At 40.4% G+C, this 17,963-nt stretch overlaps 1 protein-coding gene across 1 annotated transcript in view; it reads left to right on the forward strand.

Moving 5' to 3' along the window:
- Positions 1–2,383: 2,383 nt before the first annotated feature.
- Positions 2,384–17,963, forward strand: part of NECAB1 (N-terminal EF-hand calcium binding protein 1) — a 174,659-nt gene continuing 159,079 nt past the window's right edge. The window contains exons 1-2 of the mRNA XM_003902951.5: positions 2,384–2,802; positions 12,489–12,513. Of these exons, the coding sequence (XP_003903000.1) occupies positions 2,401–2,802; positions 12,489–12,513 (427 nt within the window). The 5' untranslated portion in view covers positions 2,384–2,400. The remainder of the gene's footprint in view (positions 2,803–12,488; positions 12,514–17,963) is intronic.

A 17,963-nucleotide genomic window follows, 5' to 3' on the forward strand; every position in this document is an offset into this window, starting at 1 on the left:
TGCAGTTAATGAGGAAAATGCACATAAAGATGCCAGATGGAATATTCCTAAAGCACAGCTCCAATCAATATCTCACCCCTAAGTTTAATGTCTCTAAGTCTCTACCTAATTAAGTCCAGAGTTCTGTCCCTGGGCTTCACAGATTTTCATCCTGTAGCCTCTGCCTATTTTCTGAGATTTTATTCTACTTTTTTCCTGTACTGTATGTACAGCACAGTTAAGTTTGGTGATTCTTAATCCTTGCTGCACATCAGAATCACATAGAAATCTTCAAACAATCCACTGGGTCCACCACATGCTAATTGAAAGTGAATTTGAGGATGAAGCACAGGCATCAGTTTGGTTTGTGTGTGTGTGTGTTTGTGCAGGGAGGGTTAGCTCCTTGTTTTGGTTATCTGTTGTTACAAATCCAGCCACCCCAACACTTATTTGTATGAAACAGTATACATTTTATTATGCTCCCAATTCTGTGGGCCAACTGTTTTGACAGGGCACAGCACTGGTAGTGTGCCTTTACTCCACGATATCCGGGGTTTTGGCTGGGACAACTCACACAGCTAGGGATGTCTGCAAGAGCTGGGGGCTGGAGTCATTTGCAGGCTTCCTCATTGACATTGCTGCTGCTCAGGCTGGGATAATGCAAAGGCTCTGCTTAGCTAGACCTGTAAGCCAGGTGTTTACATATGCCTTTCCATATAGCTTGGGCTTCCTCAAAGCATGGTGGCTTAAGGTAGAAAAACTTCCTATACAGAAGTTCAAGAGTCTAGGAGCAAATCCACTGTAAAAAGTGGAATTGCAAAAGCTTTTATGCACCTACCCTCGGAAGGCACATAGCATCACTTCTGTTCCACCATTGTAGCAGTCACAGTCTTTCAGATTCAAGGGGAGGGGACCCACTTCTCTATAGGAAGAATGTCAATGAATTTGTGGACACAATTTAAAGTTACCACCCACCCCAGGTGATTCCAATGTACAGGCAGAGTTGAGAACAACTGGATTCATTTTCTTGTAAGCACCCATCTACAAAGCAGCAGTGGGACTTGGGTGAAGTGAATGAGACACCTAGGGTGCAAAACTTAAGAAAGTCACTCTCAGGATCATGCAAGCACAGGATAGGGATTGAGAGCAAGTGTCTCCTTAGATTCCGTGCTCAAGGGGCCTCACTTGCCACACCCTAGTCCTGACCCTACTACAGAGCAACTGTGTATGAATCATTAGGGTGAGGGGGACTTGGATTCCTGGACTAGACAGTACTTTAGTATTGGGATTTGGAAAGCCCAGGTCGGATCTGGGATTCTGTATGTTTACAGGAATCCCCAGTGGACTACTTCCAGCTTCCATGTGCTTTCCTGGGGCCATGCTTTGCTTACGCTCTTCCTTCTGCCTGGAAGTATTTTCCTTCTGTTTCTATCAAGTACGGTGATTTGTAAGGTCCGTTTCATATACCGCTTCTTTTATCAAGCTTTTATTGGTCCCGACAGCCAGAGTGTAACCTGTCCCTCCTAAGAAACCCCTAGCACATTTTACATGCCTTTAAGACACTCACATGTTGATCAGCATTTTGGTTGTGTGTGGGCCTGTCTTATAGAAAGAACGTGTTTACTTTTCTCCGAAGGCCACAAAACGGAGATCTAGATCCTCACTGGTAGAGGCAGAGTCTTGTTTAGACAAGGTTCCTTCTTTTTTTGCCTTATCTTGCTCCCAGACAGCTCAAGTTTGTAACTGACACATACACATTTTAGATGCCCAATAAACTGGATCTCTCTCCTGATGAAAGGTGTGGTCAACTTCCTATTTTTACAGCCTTCGCAGAAGCCCTCAAATACTGAATAATTACCCTCGTAATTATTAGGGTACACAGATTAGGACTTCGTCTTTATTGTGACTTTGGAAAACTTCATGTTTGAACATCACCTAACAATCCTTGCCCCATAGCAAACGTTTTAAGGAAGCTTACTCTAGGTAGAGTTCATAGCACCGCCACAGGTAAGCCTCAGAACCCTCTGGGGTGAGACCAGCGTGACCATTTAACTGATGAGGAAAAGTGAGGCTTACAGATTAAGTCCCTACAGCGCAAGAAAACACCGAATGGCTTAATCCCTACACCAAACCAGCTGCTCCTCGCTTGCTGGTATCCATGAACTCCGCCCCCGCCTTTGGGGAGGGTCAGGCAGAGAGGCCACTGGGACTTAAAGCAGGTAGAACCTCTTTGACTTCCTCCCTACTTATGGCATCCGCTCTGGGGGGAGGCTGGGGGCGTCCTTACTTTGCTCTTTGGCTGCTCAGGACAAACGCCTTGCCATTCGCCTATTCTGTCTGTCCCGATGCCCTCCTCCATCCCTGCACTTGGGGCCCTCGTGGGGCGGGCAGGGGCCCCCAGGTTATCTCCAGCCGTGGTCGATGGCCCTGCCTGGGGCAGAGCCCGCTCCCCTCCGCGCGTTGCTAAGTGCGAGGATGACACCCATCCAGACGCCGTCAGCCGCGGGAAGGGGGAGGCGAGAGTTGGAGCGCGTGGGAGCGGAGGCCGGAGGAGGGAGGGGGGACACCGAGCGCTGGGAGCGCGGAGGGAGGCGCGCGCGGGAGCGAACATCCACCAGGATCCCGAGCCGGGCGGCGGCGAAGCAACAGCTACGGCCGCGCCCTTGCCAGAGTCGGTGCGTCAGCCTAGCCCCGCTCCGCCCGCGGCGATCAGGGCTCCCGAGGATGGAGGATTCCCAGGAGACATCGCCGTCCTCCAACAACTCCTCGGAGGAGCTCAGCTCTGCTCTGCACCTCTCCAAGGGCATGTCGATCTTCCTCGACGTAAGTACAGACAGCTGGAGCTGGGCGGTTGCTTCACAGCATCTTTCTTTTCCCCGAAAGGAAGGGGTTCGGCTCAGGTGCTGATCAGCTAATGCTTTGTCCCCAGAACACAGGCGAGAACTACCTCCTTTCCCTCCAGAAAACCACTGATGCAAATGCAGGAGGAACGACTGTCCCTTAACTTGCAGCTAGGGCTGTCCCAGACCTGCAGCCTGTGGCTTAACACCCTTAAGAAAATTACAAAAGTTAGATTTTCCAACAGGCTGGATTTCGTAGAGACACTATTGCAAATACAACAGACATTTGAGTGCATAGGACATTTTAAAGAGGCACAAGGTGTAGGGGGGTGAGGTGGGGACAGTGTCCCAACTCATCTCTAATGCGCCCTATTTGCAGCCTCCACCCTCGTGGATGCTCTCAAGCAACCCAGCGAGGGAAGCAGTAGAGAATGAGATGCCCTCGTCATCCTCCCCCATACCCCCTCGGAAAACAATTACTTAGAACATATTTGTTTTTCTTTCTACAGCAAGGGGAAAGATGATTTTCATAATGATTCTTTTTGTCGCTGCCACCTCTTCTATTTTCCCTTTTTCTTCCCTGATATTCTCCTTCTCTGTTCCTCTCTAAGTTCTAATTACTATTGTCATCTCCATCAATTCTAGCTTTTGACTGTTTTCCCTTTGGTCCTATTTCTCACTTCGGTGTCGACTGCCTGCCTTCATTACTCTGATCTGATCACATCCTTTCTTTTTCTTCTGTGCTGGTTTTTTTTTTTTTTTTTTTTTTTTTTTTCCCTGTATGGTGTGGCTTCTATCTTTACAGCACTTTTATTTCTTATTTATTTTTCAATTTTGTTTTCCTCTCCTTCCTGCTGTTTCTTTTCTCTGTATTTTTCCCTCTGTTGCCCATCTCTTTTCTCTGCTTTGGGGTTTCTCTCAGCTACTTGCCGGGCTCCGGGCTCTCCCAGCCCCTCAGTTGTCATGCTGTCGCCGAAGGTCGTGCCTAGCTCAGTGGGGACAATTCTGGCTGCTTCTTGTTTAGACATGACAGAAAATGTCAAAGGACATGGAGGAGCGCTATATGCTCTGTCCTCTACCCTTCTCTGAGTTATCCTTTCTTATTAAAATCAAAATGAGTGGGAGATGGGCCAGAAACCAGGTAACATTTGTTTGTGGAGAGATGAAAATATGAGGAAATCAAATTATTAGTATCATAATGGTGAGGCAGAGATAAAGAGGATAGGAGGATGTGAGGAGCTCTCCCAAGTTTATTTTGAATGGATTGGCTAGAATTGTTTTTAATTCTAGAGAAAGAAGCTCCTAACAATAATTCAAATTGTTGTAAGGCAAATGATAGAAGCGAGGTTCAACTGTGTGTACTGGCAGCCTTCACCCCTTATCACCTGGTGGCTCCAATTGGAGATCCAGGCATTCTGAGCTGGTCATCGCCTTCCCACCAAATTTCAGGTGTGGTCATTCCTATTCAGCCACCCAATCAAACAGTTAAGTACCTTATCCTTCATGAGCATTTATCTCTGCCTGGCTTGGGTCAATCAGGTGGTGTTATTAGTGCTCATGGCTTAACAGGCTGATCTTATTCAAGTATGCTGTTCAGAGCCATAAAGCCCTTGAGGATGTAAGCTGGGAGAAGAGAAGGGCACCACAACATGCCTGAAAAGTCAAGGCCCCTGGAAATCATGTCAGTTATGAGGCTGACAATTAAGGGGCCATGGAGTTGATTCAAAGGGGACAAGTGGGGCCTCCATTCATTCTGACCTGATCTTCACTCTGTCCCCCATTGAGATCAAGTGCTTCCTCGTGCTTTTTAAAAAGCAGTTAACAAACCCTGGTGATACTGTGGAGATGAATGGATTAAAACTATACATATGGAAAGTCATCCTCCTGACTCATACACCAGTCATTGCTTAAGTATTCAACTGCAATGTTTTCGAAGAGAAAATTAAAATTTCATTTTTTATTATGCATGCATGATTGTTTCCAAGTCTGTAAACAAATAGCATCAGGTCCCTGTACTAAAGGAACTTCTAGTCTATGAATAGGGTGCTCTTGCCTTTTATATTTCAGGGATTTAAAAATAAAAATATGAAACCGATTCCCTGTGAGAGGTGTTGACATGCTTGTTTGTCAGTAAAATGCTAGAGTCTAGAAAAATATCTGCTATTGGATTTTGTCTCGAATGGAAAAGATTTTGTTTACACTTTTCTTTGAGTTATTTTGTGAAAAATCTAACACTGGTGAAATATGTGATACAAAAAATGATTTGTTACTTAGGGATTTGTGAATTATTCATTTCTGGATCATACCACTTTTAGCAAAATATAATGTGAACTATACATGCATAACTTTATTTTATTAGATTTAATATATTCTAGTGGCACTATCAAGAAAGATTACTTTTAAAATTCTCTTCATATTATAATAAATAAATGATAGATATTGCCTGTTCCAAACTGGAACAGGTAATTATCTGTGTGTCGTCTGTATCACACAGATAATTTCCAAATTTGAGGAAAACTTTGATTTGCAGTGCTTTTTATTGCAATGTCACTGGGATAATCAATCATTTAAGAAATGATTTAAACTGCTACTGAGAATACTATTAATGACATGATACACATGACCAGCTGGTTAGAAACTAGAGACAGATTTTAACAAGAAAATCAGAGGTAAATTTGCCACAACTGTTGGCTTTTCCTTCCGTATCCTCTCCAAATCAGCAATAGTAATGGCTATGATATTTTCTTAGGCTGTTGTGAGTATGAAATAAGAGCTCATAGTTTGGAAAATGGAAACAAAGCAAAAAGTGTTGCATAAATTTGAAATATTATGGTTATTTCAGTGTTCCACACTGAGTGCATTAAATGACAGTAACAGTAGCTAAATTCACAAACTGATGCAGGGACTGTTTCTTCATGAATCTAATTTATAGAATTGTCTTGCTAGAATATGACAGAATTAAGTATCGGTTCATCATAAATACTCTTGAATACTGACAGGAGGCTTAGAAAACCTAGCACTGGTGCCAACGTATGCCAGTGCATTGAGGCTGGAGCGAGCATTTGCACACAGCATGCCTGCCAGCCACAGGAGAGGGACTCAACTGGGTCCTGGCAACACAGAGGACCGGGGGATGACTATTGCTTTTCCTTTTACACCAATGAACTATCATTTCCCGGGTTGCTGCAATTCAGCTAACAGAAGAGGAACTCTAGTTTGGAATACTAGTCCATGTAGCATGTGTCTCCTCTTTTGAGTCATTACATTAATCAACTCTGCTACTGTGCAAAGGGAGAAAAACAAACCTTCAACTCATCCCCAAAAGCAAGAGAAATTCCCAAATGAAATTAGTTGCAACTTCACCCACCCAATGCCACTTTCCTTTCCCATCAGTTTTCCTTTTATTTTTAACTGGAAGGGAAGTGACTGTCCCCCATTTCACTGCTGAAGTGGGAATGAGGCTGGAAGGTTGTGAAGGCTGCTTGTCTTCCCCTCCTTCCTTCATCTAAGCACGCACACTCATGTGCACTCTGAATGCAAGATACAGTGCATAGATGGTCAGGAACTTGGTGAAAACAAAAAATAGTTTCTCTTCACAACGATACTTAATTCTGAAGCCCCATAGATGCTCATTTGTAGGACGTGTGAGATGTATAGAGGACTGTTGAAACAGAACGAGTCTTCCAGATGCAATGGTTCTGTCACTGAACTCTGATAGCCACATACCTCCCATCTCACCTCATCACACACACACACACACACACACACACACACACTTGCTCATTTGAATGAGACTGTCCAGTTCAGAGAATGACAGTTAATCTCATCATTTTCTACCCTCATTTGCAGTACAGATGTCACTCTTGTAGTTATAGGAACCAGCAGAAATTAGGAAAAAAAACTTAATGCATGCTGAGCTTAATACCTAGGTGATGGGTTGATAGGTGCAGCAAACCACCATGGCACACGTTCACCTATGTAACAACCCTGAACATCCTGCACATGTATGTACCCCGGAACTTTAAAAAATAATAAAATAATTATTAAAAAAACACTTAGTCTTACTGTTATCATACATTAAAAATTGTTTTCCCACACTGGGCCTACCGTGGGCAAAGTTGAGAAGATGAAAATATGTGCGCTGATTCCTTCTCTCCATCCATCTTTCAGTACGTGCTTCCCCATATCCAGTTTCAGGGCAACCAGTGGCCTGGTAGTAAAACTACCTGCTCGAAGTCTGGGTCCACCCACCCTGGTAATGGGAGAGACTCCTGTCTGACCCCAGGTAGTCTAATGATTGAGACACCTGGGTAACCCCAGGCGTTCTAGTAGGAGAGACTCCTGCCAACCCTGTGTGGTGGGACTCCATGTTGTGGATTAGTCCTGAGTCCCTGCCTATATTCCAGTTTCTCAGGAATCTACCAAGGGACTATTTCACCTCATTATCAAATCTTAACCTGATTCCTGGTAGGAGGCACTTAGAAATATTAGTTCAGTAAATGATGATTGTGTCCATTTTTTAATGTTTCAAAGACAACATTTACATTTTAACACCTGCCTTCAATAACAAAGTGATGAATAAGGAATTTTACTTGAGGCCATCAAAGAATATTTTTGAAGTAAAGGAATCTATCTGATAATCTTCAAATTGTAGCAAAAACACAGTATTACTTGTCTTCAAATTTTAAGCCTGACCATAATATTTAAATTTATTTACCATCCATCCAATGGTGGCAACCTTAAGATCAGCTGACACAGATTATTCAGGTACCATAACATAATGACCTTGATTCTCATCCGCAGTACATTTTTCATTAGTCTGTGGGATCAGAGGCAAAATTTGCAGCAGAGACAGTTCTGTTCATATTTAATTACAAGAACTGTCTTAATAACAAAAACTGCTGTTTTTATTTCATCTTTCAGAGGCTAAATGCTAGTTGAGATTGTTCTTTATGAAATGAAATGAACAGAAGTCCTGGGTCCAACTCTGTGGTGTGTGATTATCCTATTCTAGTTACTTTGAATTCCTGAGGACAAAATACAGCTTGAAATAGAATCTTAGAATGAATCAAAAGTAAGAAATAGGATGTGTTTTATGTCTCCCTGACTCTCAGCTGGGGCTCCATGGTTGCAGAGGACAGGAAGAAGCTAGTTGTGATCAGGGAATGAATCCTCAAAATCCCCTCTAGCAATTAACTCTATGGAGGAAAAAGAATCTGGGTCTCATTTTGCTTTAAGCATAGCTCTTACAATTGAAAGCAGTTGTCCTGCAGTAATTACATCAATTTAGTGAAAAAGGAGGACCGTCTTCTTCTGCATGCAAGTCTGGGTGATGATACCTACCTGTTGCTGGAAAAGTTTCATGGGTGAGATCTTTAATAGTAATACTAGTATCTTAAAACACATTGTGGCAATGATTAGATTTATCTATACCTCATTTCCGTGAAGTCGGCAGAATGAAAGGAAGATAATGTTTTTATAGTAGAATGCAGTAAAACAGACAACTTGGGAATAAAAACGATTGCTCATGTTTCAAGCTGGCCAGCAAAAAGTGACGATCTAAATACAAGAATAGCTCTGGTTATTTAACTATAACTACAAGTTACTTAGGGAAAAAATCATCCTCAAAGGCCCCTTCCAAGTAATTAAAGTTTGTCTTTGCAATGTGCTAGTGGGGCATCCTCTTTGGTACTGTATATAACATAGCGCTGTAGTATGTTATCCAGATTATTTTCTACTAGCATACCTATCAGGGCTAACTTCATTGCAGCTAGCAGAAAAAATAATGCAAACTGTTTTGAGATTGTTAAAAAAAAAAATGTATTGGCTCCTGTAATGAAAAAGCAGAGATCATTTCATCAAGATTACTTAATCAGAGACTCAGGGAGTGCCATCTGGACCCATTTTCTCTAAGTCTCTGAACACTACTTTCCTGGGTGTTGGTTCTTTCCAGGTTATATATTGTATTAATTTCCTATGGCTGTTGTAACAAACTACCACAATAGAATGTACTCTCCCGGTTCTGGAGGTGAGAAGGGCGAAATCAAGCTGCTAGCAGGATAATGCTCCCTGGGAAGGCTCCAGATGGGGAGCTGTATCATGCTTCCTCTCTTGCTTCTGATGGCACCTGTCAGTACTTTGGCATCCTTGGCTTTCAGCTGCACCACGCCAATACCTGCCTCTTTGATCACATGGTCTCTATCCTCTATCTCTGCAACTCTGAATTTCTCTCCTTGTAAGATCCCCAGTCATTGGACTTAGGGACCACCCAATCCAGTTATATTTTATCTTAACCCTATTTCTTTTCTTTTTATAACTTAAAGTTTTATTTTAGATTCAGGGGGAATATCTGCAGATTTGTTACATGGGTATATTGCATGATGGTGAGATTTGGGGTACGAATGATTCCATCACCCAGGCAGTGAGCATAATACTCAACAGTTAGTTTTTCAACCCTTGTCCCCAGTGTGTGTTGCTGCCATCTTTATGTTCATGTGTACCCAGTGTTTAGCTCCCACTTACAAGTGAGACTATGCAGTGTTTGGTTTGCTGCTTCTGCATTAATTCACTCAGGATAATGGCCTCCAGTTGCATCCATGTCGCTGCAAAGGACATGATCTTGTACTTTTTTTATGGCTGTTATGTATTCCATGATGTATATGTACCACATTTTCTTTATCCAGTTGACCACTGATGGGCACTTAGGTTGATATAGCATTTTTGCTATTGTGAATAATGCTGCAATGAACATACAAGTGCCATGTGTCTTTTGGGGACAATGATTTATTTACTTTTGGATATATACCCAGTAATGGGATTGCAGAGTCAAATGGTAGTTCTGTTTTAAGTTCTCTGCGAAATCTCCAAACTGCTTTCCACAGGCTAAACTAATTTACATCCCCACCAACTGTGTGTAGGCATTCCCTTTTCTCTGCAGCAGCTCCAGCATCTGGTTGTGTTTTTTTGACTTTCTGATAATAGCCATTCTGACTGGTGTGAGATGATAGCATATTGTGGTTTTGATTTGCATTTCTCTGATGATTAGTGATGTTGAGCGTTTTTTTCATACGTTTTTTGGCCACTTGTATGTCTTCTTTTGAGAAGTGTCTGTTCATGTCTTTTGCCCACTTCTTAATGGGATTCTTTTTTGTTTTTTGAAATAAGATTTTTACAGATTCTGTATATTAGTACTATGTTGAATGCATAGTTGGTGAATATTTTCTCCCATTCTTTAGATTCTCTGTTTACTCTATTGATAGTTTATTTTCCTGTGCTCTAGCTCTTTAGTTTAATTAGGTCCCACTTGTCAATTTTTGTTTTTGTTGCAATTGCTTTTGAGAACTTAGTCATAAATTTTTTCTCAAGGCGAATTTTTTTCTCAATGTAAAGAATGATATTTTCTAGGTTTTCTTACAGGATTTTTATATTGTGAGGTCTTATATCTAAATTTTTAATCCATCTTGAGTTAATTTTTGTCTATAGTATTAGATAGTGCTTCAGTTTCATTCTTTTGCATATGACCTACTAGCTATCCCAGCACCATTTATTGAATAGAGAATCCTTTCCCCATTATTTATTTTTGTTGATTTTGTTGAAGATCAGATGACTGTAAGTGTACAGCTTTATTGCTGGGTTCTCTATTCTGTTTCATTGTTGTATCTGTTTTTTGTACCAGTACCATGCTGTTTTGTCTACTGCCGCCTTATTGTATAATTTGAAGTCAGGTAATGTGATGCCTCCAGGTTTGTTCTTTTTGTTTAGAATTGCTTTGGCTATTCAGGCTCTGTTTTCATTCCATGTGAATTTTAGAACAGTTTTTTCTAATTCTGTAAAAAATGACATTGGTAGTTTGATAGGAATAATATTGAATGTGTACATTGCTTTGGGTAGTATGGCCATTTTAACAATATTGATTCTTCCAATTCATGAGCATGGAATGTTTTTCCATTTGTTTCTATCATCTATGATTTCTTTCAGCAATGTTTTGTAGTTCTCCTTGTGCAAGTCTTTCACTTCTTTGGTTAAATATATTCCTAGGTATTTTATTTTTTGTGTAGCTATTGTAAGTGGGATTGCATTCTGGATTTGGCTCTCAGCTTGAATGTTATTGCTGCATAGAAATGCTACTGATTTTTGTACCTCTATTTTGTACTCTGAAACTCTATTGAAGTCATTTATCAGTCCCAGGAGACTTTTGGTGGAGTCTTTGAGTTTTCTAGGTATAGGATTCTACCATCAGTGAAGAGAGATCATTTGGTTTCTTATTTTACTATTTGGATGCCTTTTATTTCTTTCTCTTGCCTGATTGCTCTGGCAAGGACTTCCAGTACTATGTTGAATAGGAGTGGTGAGAGTGGGCGTCCTTGTCTTGTTCCAGTTCCAGTTCTAGTTCTAGCGTTCAAGGGGATGCTTCCAGCTTTTGCCTGTTCAGTATGATGTTGGCTGTGGGTTTGGCATAGATGGCTCTTATTATTTTAAGGTATGTTCCTTCCATGCCTAGTTTGTTCAAAGTTTTTATCATGAAAGAATGTTGGATTTTATCAAGGGCTTTTCCTCCCAAACCCTATTACATTAATGGATACTTAGCATTAGGATTTCAACATTTGGCTTTGGAGGACACAATTCAACCTACAATATATCCAATAACAAAATGAATGACAGGAGTGTGTTGCCTATATGTTCCCAGGTTCAAAGTCAGCAGAAGGTAGAATATGTCTCTCTCCTAAACACTCAAGCAAAACCATGGCCTGTCATTCACTGGCCCTAATATGCTCATACCTGAGCAGTCCCATGACCAGAGGGATATGACACCATGTTTGTCAGACATAAGTGCCCTTCCCAGCACTGGAGCACCTAGGCCAGGCATGTAGGAAAGGTTGGCTTTCCAGAAGAACATTAGAAATCATTACTAAAGAGTAATGGGTACCGGATGGCCAAATAGATCTTATACATCAAGACAATTTAAAATACATCCAAGATAATATGATTAATAAAGTATAAATAAAGTAGATATAGCATAGACATGTGGGTTACTCTTTACCCATGATGTATTATTTTTCTTTTATGTTTTGTTGAATCCCAGTTTTATTGAGGTATGAGTGACTTACATTAATGTGCACATATGTAAAGTATAAACTTGATGAGTTTTAACATATATGAAACCATTACCACATTCAAGATAATAACTATCTCTATCACCTGCAAAAGTTTTCTCACATCCTCTTGTAATCCACCATTCTCTGCCCTGCCCGTTCCTAGGAACCTTAATCTGCTTTCTGTCCCTACAGATTAGTTTGCATTTTTAAGAATTTTATATAAATTGAATTATAAGTAGGTATTGTTTTGCATCTAGGTTTTCTACTCAGCCTAATTATTTTTTGGTTCTATCCAAGTTGTTGTGTGTATCAATAGCTCATTCATTTTTGTTGTTCAGTAGTATTCTCTTGTATGGCTATACCACAGTTGATTTGTCCATTCATGGTTTGTCTATCCATGGACATTTGGGTCTTTTTCAGGTTTTAGATATTATAAAGAAAGATCTCAATTGGGAAACCTTTACTTAAAATTAGAATGTATTTTATTTAATTATGAATAAATTATGTATAAGTGTGATGTTCACTGCAATATTTATTTAAAATGGTGATAAAATTTTTCCTTTTCCCTTTGCAGATACTGAGGAGAGCAGACAAAAATGGTAAGACCAAAAATCTATAGTTTCTATTTATTAATGTCTTACATTTTATATTATCATATAAATAATAATAAGGAAAAAGGGAGCAGTCCTGGAAAATGACATATAAAATACTACCTTATTGTACTAATGATCGTTTTAGATAAGTTTTAGACCCTAAATATTCATAAGAAGTTGGCAAAAGGATTTACATTTGAAAGGAATGCTTATGCCTTTGAAGTGAGGAGCTCTGCCATACTTGGACTCTGGCTTTTCCTTTTCATGCTTCAAAAAATAATTTTGCGGCAATAACAGCTTCTATTCATTGAGTGTCTACTGTGTGCCATGCATTCGGCCAAGTGCTTTGTGCATATTATGTCCTAGAATTATTAAGATAAAAAACTAAGACTGGACCCCAGGTCTGTATGACACCCGTCTGGACTCTTCACACTGAACTTTATCATGGCCTTGGGGATTTTACTGCACTCCAGGAGGGCTGCCTGGAAACCTGCACTGCCAGCTTTATCTCTACCCCATTGTTCCTGGCCACTGCTTTCCCATTTGAAGAGTATGTACTGGAAATGATAATCTATAGCAACAGAGAAGTAGGAGATGGCAACCTTGAAGTAAAAACTTGCTCTGTTGATTTAATGATGACTGCACAATGTCTAATTATAAGTTGTCATAAGCAGTATCTTTTGACTCTATTATTCCACTGGAAACTTTGTCCCAGAGAACAACAAATAAAAACTTGTATTTTTTTTTTTTTTTTTTTTGCTGCTATATTATAAGTACTATGGTAGAGGTATATTCTTGATAAGAATTTCCTGACAAATTTAGGATACAAAGGGTTCTTTCCCTTTTTTGAAATCCCATTTCTTATCTATGGGGAGAGATTACAGGAAGAGTCCAGATCTGACAGTTTAAAGACATATGTTGTGGTCTATTTTACCCTTAAGCAGGCAGATCAAGAAAAGTTTGACTGACAAGACACACCTTTCTACACAAAAGAAGATTATTAATCCAAGGAACAATGTAATAGCATCCCAAGTCCCAGTAATATTTTGTTGCGGTTGGCCATCAAAATATTTTCTCAGACTGTGTTGTGGTGATTGATATATTGTCAGTTCAAATGTGCTTTTTGTTCCCACTTGAAGCATTTCATCATTTTGTTTTTAGTTTTAGTTTTTGGTTTTTCTTTTCTTTTCTTTTTTTTTTTTTTTGAGACAGAGTCTCGTTCTGTCACCCAGGCTGGAGTACAGTAGTGGGATCTCGGCTTACTGTAACCTCTGTCTCCTGGGTTCAAGCAATTCTTCTGCCTCAGCCTCCCAAGTAGCTGGGAACACAGGCGCAAACCACCATGACCGGCTAATTTTTGTATTTTTAGTAGGGACAGTGTTTCACCATGTTGGCCAGGCTGGTCTCAAATTCCTAACCTCAAGTGATTGGCCCTCCTCAGCCTCCCAAAGTGCTGGGATTACTGCGCCTGGCCCATTTGATTACTTTTAAAGACAGAAATAATGATGGCATCATTTTGTCTTCTCATCTCATCCTTTGATCTTTTGCCTGATACCCAGCCCCAGGGATGCCTGGTGTACAATTGAATAGCCCACCTGTCTCTATGCCACCTGCCTTGCATTTCAGTGTCTGTCTCCAGTTCAGAAATGCTTTTGCTCCCTCTCCACCCAAGCTCCTAGCTTTCTCAGGCTATACTTTCTTTTTCTGTTTGTTTGATTTTTGTTTTTAAGACAGAGTCTTGCTCTGTAGCCCAGGCTGGAGTGCACTGGCACGATGATCTCGGGTCACTGCAAGCTCTGCCTCCCGGGTTCACGCCATTCTCCTGCCTCAGCCTCCCGAGTAACTGGGACTACAGGCGCCCGCCACCATGCCCGGCTTAGTTTTTGTATTTTTAGTAGAGATGGGGTTTCACCGCGTTAGCCAGGATCGTCTCGATCGCCTTATTTGGTGATCCGCCTGCCTCGGTCTCACAAAGTGCTGGGAGTACAGGCATGAGCCACTGTGCCCGGCCTGCTATACTTTCATTTCCTAGACCCCAAAGCTCTGATTTAGGTCCACCCTTACCATTATATGTATATCTCTTCTTTCCATCAAAATTAGCATAATCTACAGTCAGAACAAAAAGCACTGAACAAAACATTGTGCGCGATTCAACGACTTATGATAACCTCAAATACATGCTGCATGAAGTCACTTGCACTGGCAGACCCATGTTTCATATTTCCTCACCTGCCCCCTCCTCTGCCCTCCTTACCACCTCTCCTAATGTCCATCCCAATGTGCTGTCAGACTACCTGCCTTTCTGCTCTTACCTCTCAAAATCTTCCACATGTATCCTCCTCTGCAGCTGCTGAAGCACTCAGTCCCCCTGGGCACCCTCCATCTGACACCCTGCTATGTCACCCTGCTGTGACCTCCGCCTCCTATAACTTTCCACCCTCAGTCAGCTTGAGAACACTCACGCTTTGCTTACGTTCCTGCTCAAAGGCACCTTATCTGGGAAACCTCCCCCAGTTCCCTCGACAGAGCCCCACTCTCTCCCTGTGCTCTCAGCACTTTGGCACATATTGATTATTGTCCTTAAGGTGGAGACTGCTTGTTGGCTGGAGATTGTACTTCTCTAAGCCAAACATGCCTCTCTAAGGCAAGGAAATTGTGTTACAAGTAGATGGTATGCGCAGCCAGTACTAGGTGCTCAATAGACGTTTGTTTAATGGATTACGAAGAAAATACAGTATATATAAAGAAAGAAGAAATTCTGTCATTTGTGACAACATGAATGGAATTGAAGACCATTATGCTAAGTGAAATTAGCCAAACACAGAAAGACAAATACCACATGTTCTCACTTATATGTGGAGCCTGAAACAATTGAACTAATAGAGGCAGGGGGTAGAATGGTGGCTACAGAGGCTGGGGAGTGAAAGGAGTAGGGAGGTAATAGTTGAAGGGTACAAAGTCTCAGGAGGAATAAGTTTTTTGTTTTTTTTTTTGAGATCAGTTGCATAGCATAGTGAATATAGCTAATCATTGACTTCCGTACATTTTAGTATCACTGAGAGTAAATTTCTTCTAATGTTCTCATCACCAAGAAATCACAAATATTTGAGGTGATAGAGACATTAATTAGCCTAATCTTTCCACATTGTATTCAAAAATCATAACATCACTTTGTATCCCATAAATAAATATAACTGTAATTTGTAAATGTATGATAAAAATTAAAATAAAAAAGAATTGAAGATGTTCTGCTCCATTATTTCTCTCTCTTCTCTCTGTCCACTTTTCCCCCTGCCTTTCATCCCGCCTTTCTCTTCTCCCTCATTCTCAGTGTAAAATTGGAGGGAGGCAGAGTCAGGCAGATTTGGGTTTAAACCACAAGTATGCTACCTAGGAACATTATAAAGAGCATAGATAATGACATCTACCATGTCATCTGGTAATTATGAATAATAAATGAGGAACTACCGTAAAGTTGCCAGGGAAGTGCCTGGAATGTAGTAACAACTAAACACTTGCTCATTCTGCTGCTATTATGATTAATATTATCTCTACTGCTACTGAAAGCTTGAGCTGTTTTTTGTGCTGTGATGATTTGGCTATCTGAGATACTTTTTAACATTTTAGTTATTTCTATTGCAGTGGAGTTTAGTAGAAGAGAAAAATAAAGCTATTTACTATATATGGAGCATTTGAAAGGGAAAAGGATAATGGATAATCTAATGTAAATGAGAAGATACAAGCATATAAAAGTAAGCATCCTTCTGTACCATGTGTTCATGGCATTCTGTATTTGCAAATAGACAGCTGCTACATGTATTTGAGCTCTTGCTAACAGACCCTCATGTGATAGAATCCCTTGTGGACAGCATAATTGATGACAGAATAACGAAAGGAAGAAGAGGCAATAGGCAGTATAATTGTTCGCCTGCCCAGAGGACAGATTTAGCATTTGGGATCTATCTGACATCTGACAAAAAAGAGAAGCTGCTGGATAAATTGGGCGGGGCAGGAGGGATACACATTAGCAATTAGCTATAATAATGGCATCTTGGAGGGATTTTTTTGGTCGGTTGTTTTTATAAAATCATAGGCTAGGATCCTAAACATAAAGATAGGCCTCAGAATAGGATTGCTTAGGAGAGACGCTAGTGCTTTGAGCCAAAGAGCCCCAAATTCAAGTTTTTAGAAATGTAAAACTTCTGAGAAAGCTTATTTACGGATTGAATGAAAATGGAAATGATACATGGGTATTTATACAATTTGAAAAAATATTTTTCAAATTTAAATATATTTTATTTTAAAATATTTAATTGAGAAATAAAGGTCAAATATATTCAAGGTATATAATATGATGATTAGATAAATGTATACATTGCATAATGCTTACAATAATCAAATTAATGAAAACGTTCATCACCACCCATCGTGTACATTAGAGCCCCAGAACTTGTTCATCTTATAACTGAAAGTTTGTACCCTTGACGATCATCTCCCATTTCCTCCACCCCCAGCCCATGGCACCCACTATTGTACTCTCTGCTTCTACGAGTTCAACTTTTTCAGATTCCACATATAAGTGAGATTGCACAGTATTTGTTTTTGTGTGTGGGGGCAAGAATATCTTTGAAATCTTAGTAAGAGGCAAAATGAAAAGCTTCATAGTAGTGAATAGCACCATTGAATTCCTCTTGTTGATTTATACTTGCTAAGATCTGCTATCATTCGTGATCAGTAAGTAGGAAGGCTATATGGGTGGCACAATTGATCCATGTTTAATCACTGTTCCCTCTAGGAGATTGTTATAGTTCTCCTCAGGCCTTTAGTCCAATCCAGCAACCTGCACATGTTAAATTTGAGGGCAGAGATAGTGCCTGTTTCACATACCTCCAGGTCCACCGTGGTGAGCAAAATGCCTGCTGCAACACAGACGTTCATAACTATTTGTGAATTATTTGTAAGAAATGCATAACCAACAATTTCACTGAAGAAATACAATCATATATAATTTAATCAAACCAAGCACTGATTTATCTGTTGTTTATTAATAGTGTTCGCTAAAATGTATGGAGGACGTATTACGAGCTGAGTCTTACCCTCTGTGATTTATGTACATTGTCTTCAATCATTATGACAAGCCAACAGAATAAGCAGTTTAGAGCAGTGGCGAGAATGTAGGCTTTGAGGTCAAACAAGCCCATGCTTGGCTGCGCCTCCTTCTAGCTTTATGACCTTGAGCAAGTTGCTCAACTTCCCTGTGCCTCAGTTTCCGCATCTGCAAAGGAAAGATAATATTACTTCTCATAAAATTGCTTTGAGAATTAAATGAGATTATGCCTCTGAAACACTTATCCTGATCTCACACATAGTGATAATTGCTCAGTATTTTTTGCTATTTTTATTATGTTCCCTATTTTTTAAGTGAAGCAAATGAAGCTCAGAGATGTTAGATAACT

Source organism: Papio anubis, chromosome 8 (genome assembly GCF_008728515.1).
Source record: "Papio anubis isolate 15944 chromosome 8, Panubis1.0, whole genome shotgun sequence".
Classification (NCBI taxonomy): Eukaryota; Metazoa; Chordata; class Mammalia; order Primates; family Cercopithecidae; genus Papio; species Papio anubis.